The 14,810-nt window shown below is 43.4% G+C and overlaps 1 protein-coding gene and 1 long non-coding RNA gene across 2 annotated transcripts; one reads left to right on the top strand and one right to left on the bottom strand.

Moving 5' to 3' along the window:
• Positions 1–1,635: 1,635 nt before the first annotated feature.
• Positions 1,636–7,173, bottom strand: LOC125484477. Its single transcript, XR_007263324.1, has 3 exons — positions 6,347–7,173; positions 6,097–6,186; positions 1,636–1,799 (listed from the first exon to the last, which is right to left on the bottom strand). It is a non-coding gene; the product is annotated as an uncharacterized LOC125484477 (long non-coding RNA).
• Positions 6,756–12,408, top strand: rgcc (regulator of cell cycle). The gene is made up of 5 exons (XM_020527812.2): positions 6,756–6,888; positions 8,521–8,691; positions 9,419–9,490; positions 10,239–10,301; positions 11,575–12,408. Exons 1-5 carry the CDS (start codon positions 6,855–6,857, stop codon positions 11,580–11,582), a joined length of 348 nt encoding a protein of 115 aa, XP_020383401.1. The 5' UTR covers positions 6,756–6,854; the 3' UTR covers positions 11,583–12,408.
• The last annotated feature ends 2,402 nt before the right edge of the window (positions 12,409–14,810 follow it).

Consider the following 14,810-nt stretch of genomic DNA (forward strand, 5'->3'; position numbering starts at 1 on the left):
TGCTTTTCCAAATGCTTGTAAATCCTATCCCTTTGAATTCTCTCCAGTAGCTTCCCAACCACCAATGTGAGACTCAGTGGTCTATAGTTTCCTAGATTATCCCTATTTCCCTTCTTGAACAGAGGAACAATATTAGCTGCTCGCCAGTCCTCCAGGACCTGTCCAGTGGCTACCAAGGATACAAAGATCATGGTCAAGGCCCCAGCAATCTCCTTTCTTGCCCCTCTCAATAACCTGGGGTAGATTCCATAGGGCCATGGAGACTTATCCACCTCAATGCTCTTCAAGAAACTAAACACCACTTCTCTCTTGATCTCAAAGTGCATATTAGCATGCTCCACATTAATCTCACTACCCTCCATGTCCTCCTCTTGGGTGAATACCGCGCAAATACTCATTTAAGATCTCGTCCATAATCTCTGTCTCCAAGCACAACTTCCCTCCTTTATCCTTGAATGGTGTTTTAGTCTCTTGAATCCATCTTCCATCCACCTCCCCCCTCTCTCTATTTATTTCAGAATCCCCTTCCTCTCCCCCATTTCTGAAGAAGGGTCCAGACCCAAAACGTCAGCTTTCCTGCTCCTCTGATGCTGCTTGACCTGCTGTGTTCATCCAGCTCTACACCTTGTTATCTCTTAACACTTAAGGAGTTGTGATCACTGTTTGCAAAATGATCTCCCACACTAAGGTCAGTCACCTGACCAGGGTCACTAGCCAATACAAGGTCAAGTATGGTCCCTCCTCTCGTTGGACTATCCACACACTGTTTCAAGAAACCCTCTTGGATGCATCTAACAAATTCTGTCCCGTCTAAGCCTCTTGCTGTAAGGGAGTCCCAGTCAATACTGGTGAAGTTAAAGTCACCTACTAAGACAACCCTGTTCTTATTGCATCTTTCCATAATCTGACTACATATTTGTTCCTCAATGTCTCGGTGGCTGTTGGGAGGCCTATAATATCATCCCATCAAAGTAATTGCACCCATCTTATTTTTGAGCCCTACCCACATTCCCTCAGTAGATGAGCCCTACAGTATGTCCTGAGTGCAGATGTGACATTCTTCCTCATGAGTAATTTATATTTCAATGATATACTTTATTCTTTATTTATGCTTTAGTGTGTTCCTTAGCAATTTGTCCAGGACCTTGGCATGTGCCAGTCTGCAACGCTCAGTCTGGGTCAACTCCTTGTTCTGGAAGACGAACAAGTTTCAGGCAGACTAAGGAGCGTCATCCCCGGAGTTGATGGTCCTCCAGCTGCAGTCGATGTTTGTCTTAGAGTGCGAACAGACCATAGAGCATCGGGTCCTGCATCACAGATCTGCTTGGGACGAACCTCGACAAAAACCACAGCATCTTTCTCCAGACTTCCTTTGCAAAGGCACATTCCAGCAAGAGATGTGTGACAGTCTAACCTTACCGCCCCTACCTCCGCAGCTGTTTCAAAAGCAGCATGTGGTCTCGCAGACTGATGGGGCATACTTGAAGGATCTCACAAGTAGTGCTCCTCTCACCATCAGCCAAGTAATGTCCTGGTGCTTGTTGGAAAGTTCTGGTGATGAGGCATTCTGCCAAATGACTTTGACAGTCTGCTCAGGGAACAACCCAATAGGATCCACCCTCTCCTTTTCCTTCAGGGTCTCGAGGATGCTACGCGCTGACCACTTCCTGATGGACCTGTAGTCAAAGGTGCTTTTCTTTGCAAATTTCTCCATGAAGGACAGGTGATATGGAACAGGTGATACGGAACAGTCCAATGGCTCCCAGAATGCATCCTCAGTGACGTCTCTCTGCCGCCCACTGTTGGACAGAATATTATTAAAATGGAGAAGGTTCAGAAAACATTTATCTGGATGTTGCTGGGAATGGAAGGTTTGAATTATAAATGTTGGACAGATAGGCTGGGGCATTATTCACTGAAGCATAGGAGGTTGAGGGATGACATAATAGAGGTCTATAAAATCATGAGGGGCATAGATAAGGTGAATAGCAACTTTCTTCTTTCTAGGGTGAGGGAGTTCAAAACTAGGGGACATATTTTTAAGGTGAAAGGAGAAAGTTTTAAAAAGGATATGAAGGACAACTTTTTTACACATTAGAGTGGTTTGTGTGTTGAATGATCTGCCAGAAGGGGTGGCGGATGAAGGTATATTTACAAAATTTGAAAGACATTTGGATAAATAGGAAATGTTTGGAGGGGAATGGGCCAAATGCAGGCAGGTGGGACTAGTTTAGTTTGGGAACATTGGTGGACTAGTTGGACTGAATGGTCTGTTTCCATGCTGTATGACTCTATGACTCAATAACTCTATAACATCCATTAGACCCGAGTGATCATTTAACCACACAGTGATTTTGATTGGTTCTGATTTGGATGTTGCTTAGCAGTATAACTGGTTCAAACCAGATGTAGGCAGATTTTCCAAGGTGTGCACTCTCCTGGATACTGACCTATGAGTTCACTTTCCCAGTTTAGGCCTAGTGGTATTCTTTTACTGTATCAAGTCCACATACTGGCAGCAACTGCAATGGCTTGCCAGCCCAGATCCTGAGGAACATTTTAACCATTTGGCTGGAGCTTGACTTTGTTTTGGGGTTTTGCTGTGGGCTGACCTACAGCCCCCTCTGTTAAGGATATGTCCTGAGTGAAGCTATGCAACTGTCTTCACTCAAGTATTATCCCCCAAGGTCAGTCAGCCTGGCAAGGGTGCCCACTTCCATTGGCATTTTCTGCATATGCTCCACTTGTGGCATTTTCCAATGATAAAGCCAGTTGTAGTGCCTATTTGAAGTCCTGTTGGGCCACAGCTAATAGGCGCTTTTGCATGGTTACGTCATTAATCCCACATACCAGCTGGGGTCTTAGCATCTCATTCAGGGTTAAATCAAATTCACATCCCTCTGTCAGTCATCTTTATCTCGTCAAAAGTCCTGATACGGATTCTCCTGGTTCTCGAACTGCCAAGTATAACTGATAGCATCTCAGAATTAGAGGAGGTTTGGGGTGAGAATTTTCCTTAACCAAATCTGTCAACTCTTGAAAGGTTTTAGTACCTGGTGCCTCAGGGAAAGTTAGGCTCGTAATAACCGAATAAGCCGTGTGTCCACAAGCTGTCAGAATAATTACCCATTGTTTCCATCTGCCCAATGTATTTTCCCAGAGAAAATAACTCATTCTTCCCACATACTGGGCCCAGTCTTCGATGACAGGATCAAACAGGTCAAGCTTCCCAAATACAACAAAAACAGAAATTGCTGGAAAAGCTCAGCAGATCTGGCAGCATCTGTGGGGAGAAATCAGAATTAATGTTTCCGGTCCGGTGACCCTTCCTCAGAACGAAAGTTCAAATAATACTTCCCCAACTCAAAGACAACGGTTGCGAGTGAATTTCTTCAGGAGCATGCTTTTCTCTCATCACCACTGAAATAACTCCACAGAGGCCAGTATCCTGTCACTAAGTCACCCTTTAGTTACATGTGGAGAGTCCTTGACACTGCTGCGAAGTTGAGTAAGGTACTTATGAATTGGGAGACAAGAAGTTGGAATTTGGTGTTTGTAAAATGTTAGGGGGGAAAGCATTGTGTGGTCCTTTTAAAAGATCATGTGCTTTTTTTCTGAGCTTAGAGATTTAAAATAGATGTCTGAGAGTAGCGGCTTGAAAGTTTGCAAGTACACAGACAGCACCTGAATTCAAACATTTGTACTGACAGGCTGTACAGTTAGCAGGCCAAGCAGCACTTTCCACCAAGACAACAGACTTTTAAATTTAGCCAATCAATTTGAACCAGGTACTTAGATACAAAAAATCTATTAAATTTCATTCTGATGGTTTTGACAACATAGGACCAATCCTATTGTAAGAAAAATTGATATATCATTGAGGGTATAAAAAGAAGGGGGCACTTGAACAAAGACCCAGAACTAACTGCCATCTGCCAAGCTAACAGCCATCATCTCTCAAGAGAGAACCACTGGCTCTCACAGTCTCCTTTCTGTTTTAGAGAAAGCACCACCTAAATAACAAAGGTACCCTTGGCACAACTAGTTAACATTCCTGACAGACGAATCAAAAGAGAAGGCACAGAAAATTCTGGAAGACCTGGCTGTAATTACGAGAGACTAATTTTGTTTTATATAAGTGGGACTTATTGGAACAGTATACAATTAGAATCTCGTTTTATTCGGGAATAGTTAGTAGTTAAAAGGGATTTATTTGGCTTGTTAATAATTTAGTTATTTTGTTCGCTGTTAGAGTTAGATAAACAATTGTTACTTGTTGATTTTAAAGTGAGTGTCAGGGATTGATTTTATTTAACCACTAGAAATTGCTGAAAGGAAGGTTACACCACTTTTCACATTCTCTTTATGGATTATAGAGCAAGGTACTCCTCTTTGAGGGTTTCAGTGCTAGTTCTCAGAGGGGGGGGTGGGGGTCAACCTCTGCTTTGTAACAAAACTGATTCAGCTCCTTCAAAGCTGGCTGACAGAGTGAACTGAACCTCTGATATTCCTGTTCTTATCTGTCAGCCAGGGCTCCCTGATTGGACCAGATTAACAGCTCCAATCAGGGAACTCATGTTCTATGAGATCCATCTGGCTGACCTCATTACAATCACTACACATTCCTGGTAATTGTAATTATTGAGCTATTGCTACATTTATCTCCCTTTGCCTCACAGACACAGGCAACTCCAACTTCAACTTGCTTGCCAGTTCCAAAAGTTTAGCCTTGCTCACTTTCTGTAAAACATCCAAGGTGACTTTTTTCACCTCCAGAAAACTCTTAGAGACTGCAAGAGTCAGTACCACACAAGGTACACCCTGTTTAAAACAACCAAATACAAAACCCAAAGAAAAAACACTAACACCCACCACTCACTATCTTTGAGTCCAATATCCTAAACCCAACCTGGAATTAGAAATTTTGATCCCGACAGAAGCCCCCCATTTGTTACGAACCACACCAAACCCCCTTAAAATATTCAGAAGATGGTCTAGACCCTACCTTTTACTTATTTTAAAAGTAAATGTAAGGTGTTTAATTAACAGAATAATAGATACACTAAATATTACTAATGAACTGCTCCAATATCATAACATACCTTAAACACACACTTGGCAAAAGACAAATTTAGAAAACAGATTGTCTCACATGCAACTCCAGTAGCAGGAAGAAAACCCCCAGCTTTTGGTTGTAAATGAGAGAGGGAAAAAATAGCTTCCACTTTGTCAAAACTCCAACAGCAACTGCTGAAAGCTTAAACGAAAAATCCTGATTCTGTGAGAGCTTGACCATACCCATTGAGACCGCTTCAATTGTTCCAATTTTTAAAAAAAACCAAACCATCACAGGCTGTTTACTCTAGCGGCTCCGGTAGACTGCTTGGTGGCTCTGCCTTAAAACCTCTCTTCAAAAAAAGGAACAAAAAACACCTCTTAAAGTCACAGCATTGTCACAAATGTCACTGGGAGAAAGTCCCAGAACTTGCTCTAAGTGCTGTAGCGTTCACATAAACTGTGACAGTTCAAGAAGGCAGCTCACCATCACCTTTAGAGGGCAATAAGGGATGGGTAATTGAAATAACTGCTCAAAGGCTGGCATCCCATCACCAAATCACCTTTTATTTACATGTGCACAAGTATGGACTCTGACCAGCTCACAGCTAGTCCCTAGAATGAAGAGACTTTCTGAATTGTCTGTCTATACTTTTTCTCTAAGAGGAAAAAAAATTCTAATCAACCTGTTCAGAGATGTTATTACGTGTCATTGGAGCAGGTGGGACTTGAACCCAGGGCCTCTTGGTCCAGCGATAGGGTCACTACCACCGTGCCACAGAAAGGCCATCTCATCTGTTTATATCTATCAGCCAGGGGTCCCTGATTGGCCCAGGTTAACACACCCAATCAAGGAACTCACAGTCAATGGATCGATCTAGCCCTCATTCCAATCACTACGTCAGTAAATGCTGGGCCTAGCCAGCAACGGCCACATCCCATGGGCAAGACATTGGTTAGGCCATTTTTGGAATATTGCATGCAATTCAGGACCCAACTGGTTCACTAATGCCATTTAGGGAAGGAAACTGCCATCCTTACCTGGTCTGGCCTACATGTAACTCCAGACTCACAGCAATGCGGTTGACTCTTAACTGTCCTCTGGGCAACCTTGCCAGCCATGTTTGCATCCTGTGAACAAATAATTTTTAAAAAATTCTCAAACGTTGATATTTAATCAGATAGAAATCTCATTCTTAACCACTCCACGTTATATGTGGATTCGCCATATAATTATATAAACGTTTACATCAGGGAACCAGGCCATTCAGCCCAATAGGCCTATGTCAACCTTTCTATTCCAGATGTCTCACATCTCAGAGTGTCCTTCTCGTCCCTGTTTTCCCGCTCATGTAGTTTGTTCTTTTTTTTATCTATGCATTCCACATCCCCGCCGCCCTCTTCTGGGTAAAGGAGGTTCTCCTGAACTCCCCGCTGAGTTTATTTTTATATCTAGCGGCGCATGTTCTCAAGTGGAAACACATTTCCTCGCTCCCTGTGATTGTAAGGAGTTGCCGGCCTTCACTTTGCTGCAGAGAGAGAAGAGCTGTCCAGTCGGGAGGGGTGTTGCCCCATGTGTACCGTCTCCTGTGCAATATCAGCTGTGGAGTGGAGACCCCCGGCAGCAGAAGGGGGAATCCTGCCGCTACGTCACCGGATGGGGGCGGGGCTGGGGAACCCCCTGTTGACGTAACCAGGAGGCGGGGCCCTCTGCTACAAAAGCATGCGTGGGGCTGGGAGGAGATGAGGAGATTTGTTACAGGTTTGTAGAGACAGCGAGGCTCGGGCAAGCCACTGGGATGAAATCGCATCAGGGCAGGAAGACAGCGGCATGTAAGTGCGGGCACCGAGTGCCTCACACACTCTCTCTGCCCAGGTCCTGCTGCTCCAAAACCGCCTACAAATAACACAAGGCTGCAATCTCACTGTCGGCGGGGGCAAGGATAGACCCTCGAGTAAGAAGAGGAGGGAGATTCCTGTTTAATACAGAATTAACGTGAGAGAGGGGACATTCCTGTTCATAGACAGAGGGCAGGTTAAGAGAGGAGGGGAGGTTTCTGATTATAGAGAGAAGGTAGATTAGTGTGGGAGAGGGTTTGGAGGAAGAGGTAGGGAGAGAAGCTATTCCTGTTTAACCTGCCTCCTGTCTATAATGTGAAAGAGAAGATGGGGTGGGGTGGGAGATTTCTGTATATAGACATTACAATCTAATGTGGCAGATAGGAGAGAGTTCATTAGGGTAGGCTCATGTTTGAAGGATCCTGAAAGGACGGAGAAAACAACTTTGTGTTTGAGAAAGAACATGTTTGGGTCTACTATGAGCGAGGACAGTGGTGCAAAGCTTGCGGCGCAGAATGAAGCCACTCGGCCCGGAAATCGCGAGAGACCTTTTGGGGGCAAGTTTTTGGAACGTTATGTAAGATCTTCTCTGTAACGTGAAGCCTCTGTGTGCCACTCTTTCAGTACTGCACTGAGCTGACTATCTAGATAATCTGCTGACCCCATAGGTTGCGATTTAGAAATGAGTGCCATGCTGTTTGGGGAGTAAAAGGGTGACTGTCCAACATTTGGGCTGCGAGCCTGGATGGTAAATTGCACCTAAAATATTTCTCTAGCCCTTTCTGTTGCTAAAGGACTGCAGAATCTTCTGCAATTGTTTTAGCTTTGCTGCTGAGGGATAGCTGCTCAAGGACTCCTGCTGTTAGCTGAATGAGACTTTCTGTGCGCATCATGTCCTTTTTCGTTTGCGCGATGTGGTCGTCACTAGTCAGGCTGTCATTTGTTACTCACCCCTAATTGTCCTTGAACTGAGTGGCTTGTCCTGCTGATTCTGAGGGCAGTTGAGAGTCATGCATGTTCTTGGGGGCGGAGTCACATGTAGGCCTAAAAAAAAACATAGAATAGAATCCCTACAGTGTGCAAGCAGGCCATTTGGCCCAGTGAGTCCACACTGACCCTCTGAAGGGTATTGCACCCAGACCCACCTCGTCCCTGTAAGCCTGCATTTCCCATGACTGAACTACCTAACCTACACATCTCTGGATGCTATGGGCAATTTAGCATGGCCAATCCACCTCACCTGCATGTCTTTGGACTGTGGAAGGAAACCAAAGCAAATCCACACACACAGGGGAGAACGTGCAAACTGCATACAGACAGTCGCCAGAGGGTGGAATCGAACCCAGGTACCTGGTGCTGTGATGCAGCAGTGATAACCACTGAGCCGCCCATGTTCGCTAAAGGATGTCAGTGAACTAGATTGGTTTTAACATTAGCCAACAGTAGTTGTTGTGGTCACCGTTATGGAGATCAGCTTTATATGCTTACAGTTCACTGAATTTAAATTGTGGCACTTCCTGTAGTGGATTTGAACCGGTGCTGCTACAGTATTAGTCTAGGACTCTAGAGTAGTTACTAGCGCCACTTTCCACAATTTTATACCTTAAAGTCTTGTTTGTGTTGCAGCAAGGATGGAGGATGAAGATCTGAGTGCTGTCCTCTGTGAGTTTAATGCAGTCATTGAGGATTTTGCCTCCCCCACAGACAAGAGACATTTCCAATATGATGAACATTTAAGATGCATGAAAAGGCGGAACAGCACAAGCACTAGTGATGGTGGCATGAGTGACTCAGACAGTGAGTATTCAATACTGAGGAAGGTGTGTGTGCGTGCGTGCATGTTCCAAAGTCCTGGATGCCTAAGTGCAGCATCTAATGGTCCTTTAAACTGATTTAAGGATCTATTTCTACCACTCCATGAAGATGCTTGTGGCTAACATTCTCCACGCCAGAAGATGAATTTCCTAAACATCAAACCTAAATTGGTGTTTCACCAGTTTAATGCCCTCAACCTCCAATTAATGCGCAAAATATATTTTCCCCACTGCCTTGACTTTCTTGTCTATCTGCTGCAAGATCTCTTCTCTGCCCTCCTTTTCTGAGCTGATAAGTTCTTTTCTTTTGAAATCAGACTGAACACAGAGCTTCGTTCCTGTTGATACTACCGTGTGTTGCTGGCTGTTCTCTATTATCTCTGACTATTACCATCTCTAACTTGTACACTTCAATTTACTGTTGTTTCAATGCCGTGTTGGGGCAAGTTGTTCTGCATTGTTCTCTCAGCTACCCACCCTTTTCACTTAATTCTCGAATGTATCCTGCATGCTGTGAAATTAATTATTCTATGCTGTATACAAAATGCATGACTTTTTCCACTTGGATGGGCAAGATTATGGTGTTTTGAACCTCTGCTGCACAGCAAACTGGTCCCCGCTTTTTCATCTGTTAGCATTCTTTGATGTGCATGTTCTAGCTAAGTGATCAGTATGTTAGTTCCTGTTCTTAACTGTTTTTTTTTAAACAGGTACAGATTCACTTCAGAGAGACAGCTTCAACTTCAAGAAGCTTAATAGTTGCACACTTTCATCGCCTAAAGGTATTGTTGCTTTCTCTCTCATTCTTGTCTCTCTTAGCTGATTGGCCTTACTATCCAAGCGTTGATTTCGGGAGTTTGTGCTGAGCCATGTAAACTAGTAATTTTTGTTGGAAAAACGTCAAACTTGGTGAAGGGGTTATTTCATTAGTTTGTGATGTTGATTTATTATTTTTTTGCCCTGCCAAATTAACTGAGTGCATAGCTTTGTCAGGGATGTGGGCATCACTGGCAAGGCTGGCATTGATTACCCATCCTTATCTTGAACTGAATATCTTGCTCAGGCCATTTCAGAGCAGTTTAGAAGTCAGCTGCATTTCTATGGGTCTGGAGTCATGTGTAGGCCAGGCCAGCTAGGGATGGCAGATTTCCTTCGCTAAAGGTCATTAGTGAATCAGATGGGTTTTTACAACAATGAATGCTTTCATCATCATCACTGGCTTTCAATTTCAAACTTATTAGCTGCCCTGGTGGGAATTTGAACCAACAGTCCCAGAGCATTAGCCCAGTCCTCTGAATTGCTCATGATATTACCAAAACACTTACCCCTGCTGTAGTGTGAGCATACCAATCGAGTTCCTCACAATAAGCTGCCAGCTGTAATGGTCATTTTTTTTTTAAGAAGTTCAGTCCACTACCACTATCCTGATTTTTAAACAAAGCAAGACATGTAATCAGCAGCTCATCTTGCCAACAGGTGAAAATCAAACATTGCCAAACCCAGTTTAAAAAGCTTCAATCTTTTTTGCAGCAAAGCTCGGCGACACCAAGGAATTGGAAGACTTTATTGCTGATTTAGATAGAACTTTAAAAAGTGAGTATTTTGTTTTATTTGCTGCAGTAGCAACAAGCACAAAGACATTTCCATTGTGTGCTCTCAATGTGCTGACTAATAGAAACATAGATTAGCAAAACATTTTCCAGTTTCCAATTGTGATAGCACCATAGGAATAGGAGTAGACCATTAGCCCATCAGCAATACTGTTATGACTGATCAAACAGTTCAATGCCATTACTTCCCCATCCCCATAATCCTATACATCATTGATAATCCCGAGTAAAAACGCTTCTCATCTCAGATGCAAAGATATATGCTTACATGGATCTCCCCAGATTAATGTGATGCAAACTTTTAAATTAATTTAGCAAAATTCTTCCAATCCAATATCTGCTAGACCTTTCTCAATGGAATTATGAAATGGAAGAGCATTCAGCTATATATGGAGATCTGTTATAGTATTATGCTCAGATTACCCTGTTCATTACTTCTGTGTGGAGTGGAAGCAGGCCATTTGGCCCATTGAGACCACACCAACCCTCTGAAGAGTGTCCTACCCAGAACCACTCCCTACCCTATCCCTGTAGCCCTGCACGTCCCATGGCTAATTCACCTAGCCTACATATCCCTATACACAATGGGCAATGCGCAATGACGTTATGGGGATAGGAACAGGCAGTCTTAGTGATGGCGCAGAAGTGAGGTTGTACGTTCATCGCAGGGTCAAATGTGACAACAAGATTGCAAACAGTGGTTTCAACTCAGACTGGTGTCATGGAGATGGATGGAGGGGTAGCTCAGCAACAGAGTTTGGAGCAGCAAAGGTAAATGATGGCTTCAGTTTTCCCAACATTTTATTGGAAGAAATTTCTGCATCTCTTTGGCCTGTTGTGGGGGTGGAGTGAGAACCCAAGCACCTAGAGGAAACCCAAGCAGACATAAGGAAAACATGCAAAGTCCACACAGACAGTCATCTGAGGCTGGAATTGAACCCAGGTCCCTAGTGCTGTGAGGCAGCAGTGCTAACCACTGGGCCACTGCACTGCCCCAGTGATGTTTGGAGGTGGCAGGGCATTGGGTGCTCAATTGTACACTTGAGGCATTTCCCAGTTGAAAGTGTATGGGCTTGGGTAATGATGAGACCAGTTTGCCAGGGTATAGAGATTTAACACTGCACTGGTACCAGTTACCAGCTACCAGAAGCTCCAATACAGCTGGAAGACATGTTCAAGCAGGGGCTGACTGATATAGCTTCTCTTTGCAAATATTCATGACTAATATATTTTTCCTGTACCATGTTAATTCATAGATATGTGAGAAGAGGCAGCAAAGCCTACATCTTGGTCTTGGAAAACCACACCATGTAAATACTCCATCTACAATCTGTCTGTGTCAAAAAGTGGCCGTATTTTTAGGCGGAGTCTTGGAACAGGTTTCTCAATCAGTAAATACATTTCAGAACAACTTCTATTTCAATTACATTTTAATATTTGCATGCTATGCATTTTTAGTAAAAGGGTTTAGAATCTAATTTTTAGACTGTAGAAAGACTGTCTATGATGGGTGTTCACATGGTGGTTGGGGGAGGGGAAGGCCATAGGTTTGAGAGCAGTGACAAGCCAATTTATCCACAGCTTGGGAGAGGAGGATATGTGGCATGTTGGGGGACTCTGGTTTGGGAGAAAGCTTCTGGCTTTGGGCACTGCTGCAGTTGGGCAGGAGGGTAAATCTAGATGTTGGAAGGAGTAGGACTGCTTTCATTGTGTTAAATTAGTCAGCATCAGGTTTGTCCTTGCTCTGTATATGAACACATGTCCTGCCCACCATATTGAATGAACCAGCTTCTAGACTGGTGTCCTATAGCAGCATATTATCGTCAAAATAAAAATGTGCCTTCTTTTTAAATAGTCATAAATTACAAATACTGTGACTTATGGTTGTTTCACATTGAAATATATTAATTTGTAAAATGAAACATTTACTGAATTTAAAGCCTTTGTATGTGTACATAAACTAGATGGTACAACTAGTGCAAACTGTTGCAAAATGAAATGTGTTCTGTTTACTAACTTTCACCAGTGTTGCTTTTTGCACAATGATTTCCTGTACTTGAACATTTAAATAAACGTTTTTGGTTTGAAAATGTTTTTTGTTTCTTCTTGGACGTGTAACAGGCATGAGACTGTTTGTTATCAAGTTTAATCTGTGGTTAAACAGTGATGTCAAGTATCAGATTCCTGTGGCACTGAAAAGGGGATCTCAAATCTGCCAATACCAAGTGTTATTGCGTTGAGTTATTTTATGTTCCTCCAAGCTGAAAAAGTCCTAGTATCAGATATAACTGCCTGCCTTATGTGGTGAAGGACAGAATGATAGAGGGGTAAGATAATCATATCATTGAAACTATTTTTAGACAAAAATATATCAGATTGCTGCCAAAAGATTTTTTGACTAAATTGGGATCATGAAGCATATTTGCTGTTTCGTTTTTCATTTGAAACCACTTTTGGAGTAGTGCCGGGGTGTTAGGGTGTCTCATGATGAAACAAGATGTTGTGTTTATTACATTGTGCCTTTCACAGACTCACACTCCCAAAGTCACTTACAACTGATGAAATGCCTCAAACATAGTGCTTGCTGTAATGTAGGAAAGGAGGCAGCCAATTTACGCACTGCAAGATCCCACAGACAGCACTGTGGAAATAACCAAACTGGGTTTTATTTTAACTATCCTGTGTGGAACATTCTGCCCATAGACATGGCAGAGGCATTTAATTAGACTGGTATAGTATTGTTGTGGTAGATCAATTTAAGAAATAATCTCAGGAGCCTTGATACAGATCAATGGTTCAATAAACAGAACAATGTTTTGAGACTCCATCCCAAAAAATATTCTGAGGCAGCATTCTAACTCAACAAGGATTCTTTTGGATATTTAGATGTTGTAGACAGTACATCACTTGAATTCCAAAATCGACAGTTTTAGACAATACCTTGTTTTTTTTTCACATGCTAAAAGTGGCAAGGTGCCTGTTCCCCTGCTCTCTCCACTTTCCTCTTCCCAGGAGCCATCCTATGCAGTTCTGGTCTCCTTGCTATAGGAAGGATGTTGTGAAACTTGAAAGGGTTCAGAAAAGATTTACAAGGATGTTGCTGGGATTGGAGGGTTTGAGCTATAGGCTGGGGCTATCTTCCCTGGAACATTGAAGGCTGAGGGGTGACCTTCAGAGGTTTATAAAACCATGAGGTGCATAGATAGGGTAAATAGACAGGTCTTTTTCCCAGGGTGGGGGAGTCAAAAACTAGAGGGCATAGGTTTAAGGTGAGAGGGGAAAGATTTAAAAGAGACCTCAGGGGCAACTTTTTCACACAGAGGGTGGTGTGTGTATGGAATGAGCTGCCAGAGGAAGTGGTGGAGGCTGGTACAATTACAATATTTAAAAGGCATCTGGATGGGTATATGAATAGGAAGAGTTTAGAGGGATATGGGCCAAATGCTGGCAAATGGGACTAGATTAATTTAGGATATTTGGCTGTCATGGACAAGTCGGATCGAAGGGTCTGTTTCCATGCTGTACATGTCTATCTCTATGACTCCTCTCTGAAGCCTGAGCTTCATTCTTGTCCTTGACTAAACCCCATTGTTTTCTCTCTCTCTCTCTCTCTGTGGTACAGGGTCACCCGCTCATTCCATTTCCAATCCATTCCAATCCAATTCCATTCCCAAAGGGTTAATGCTGCTTCAGCCACATTGCATTCACACAGAAACTCTGTCTGCTGCATCAGCACCTGAGTGTTTTTATACAGTTTAACTAACCTTTCATCTGCTTTCTTGAATGAGAATAAATGAAAAAATGAGCCTTAAATAACATGAAGTGTACCAAAACTTTCCACCTCATTCTAATCCCAGTTGGAACTTCATATGGATTTAGGGGTTAACTCATGTCGTACGCAAATTGTCCCTTAATATCATACCCAAGCCTCCACTTCCCTTCCACTGGGAATTGTGTTCTAGGCAGGAAATCTCATGGTTGACCTGCTTGTGCCACCATGAATGAGGCAACTTGAGTAGCCGATTAGAGACCTCATCCCACTGGCGCTGACAGTACTCCAGCTGCCTGGGGCCATGCAGTATGCCTAACAGGTTAACTTGTGTGGGTGGTTTGTCAGGGACATTGTGGGCTCCCTTGACTGGATACTGATTGATTGTTTACTCACCTCCATTGATTAAAGGCATAGGGCAAGGGTGTCATCCATTGTGAGTCACCCACCTTGCCCTTGCCCTTGCTCTGACACCACTGCCTCCTCGTCCCTGCAGCCCCCAACCCTAGGCACACACATCATTCAATTGTGTCTTAGTCCTCCACGATCCTGGGTACCCAGTGCAAGGACTGCTGACCTCTGATTAACTCAGCACTCACTGGCCAGGTCCTCTGCTCCCAAGGTCCTAATCCAGGCCTCACCAATGCCTGATAGGCATTATATTTACTCAGCCTCACATCAAAGAGGAAACACAAGACTTTCACCAATGCTTCAGCTTGCCAA

Source organism: Rhincodon typus, chromosome 11 (genome assembly GCF_021869965.1).
Source record: "Rhincodon typus isolate 14 chromosome 11, sRhiTyp1.1, whole genome shotgun sequence".
Taxonomy (NCBI): domain Eukaryota; kingdom Metazoa; phylum Chordata; class Chondrichthyes; order Orectolobiformes; family Rhincodontidae; genus Rhincodon; species Rhincodon typus.

Coding starts and splice junctions, on each gene's coding strand:
- rgcc (XM_020527812.2), top strand. CDS start 6,855: ATGAAATCGCATCAGGGCAGGAAGACAGCGGCAT. Junction 6,889..8,520: donor GGGCAGGAAGACAGCGGCAT/GTAAGTGCGGGC, acceptor TTTGTGTTGCAG/CAAGGATGGAGGATGAAGAT. Junction 8,692..9,418: donor TGGCATGAGTGACTCAGACA/GTGAGTATTCAA, acceptor TTTTTTAAACAG/GTACAGATTCACTTCAGAGA.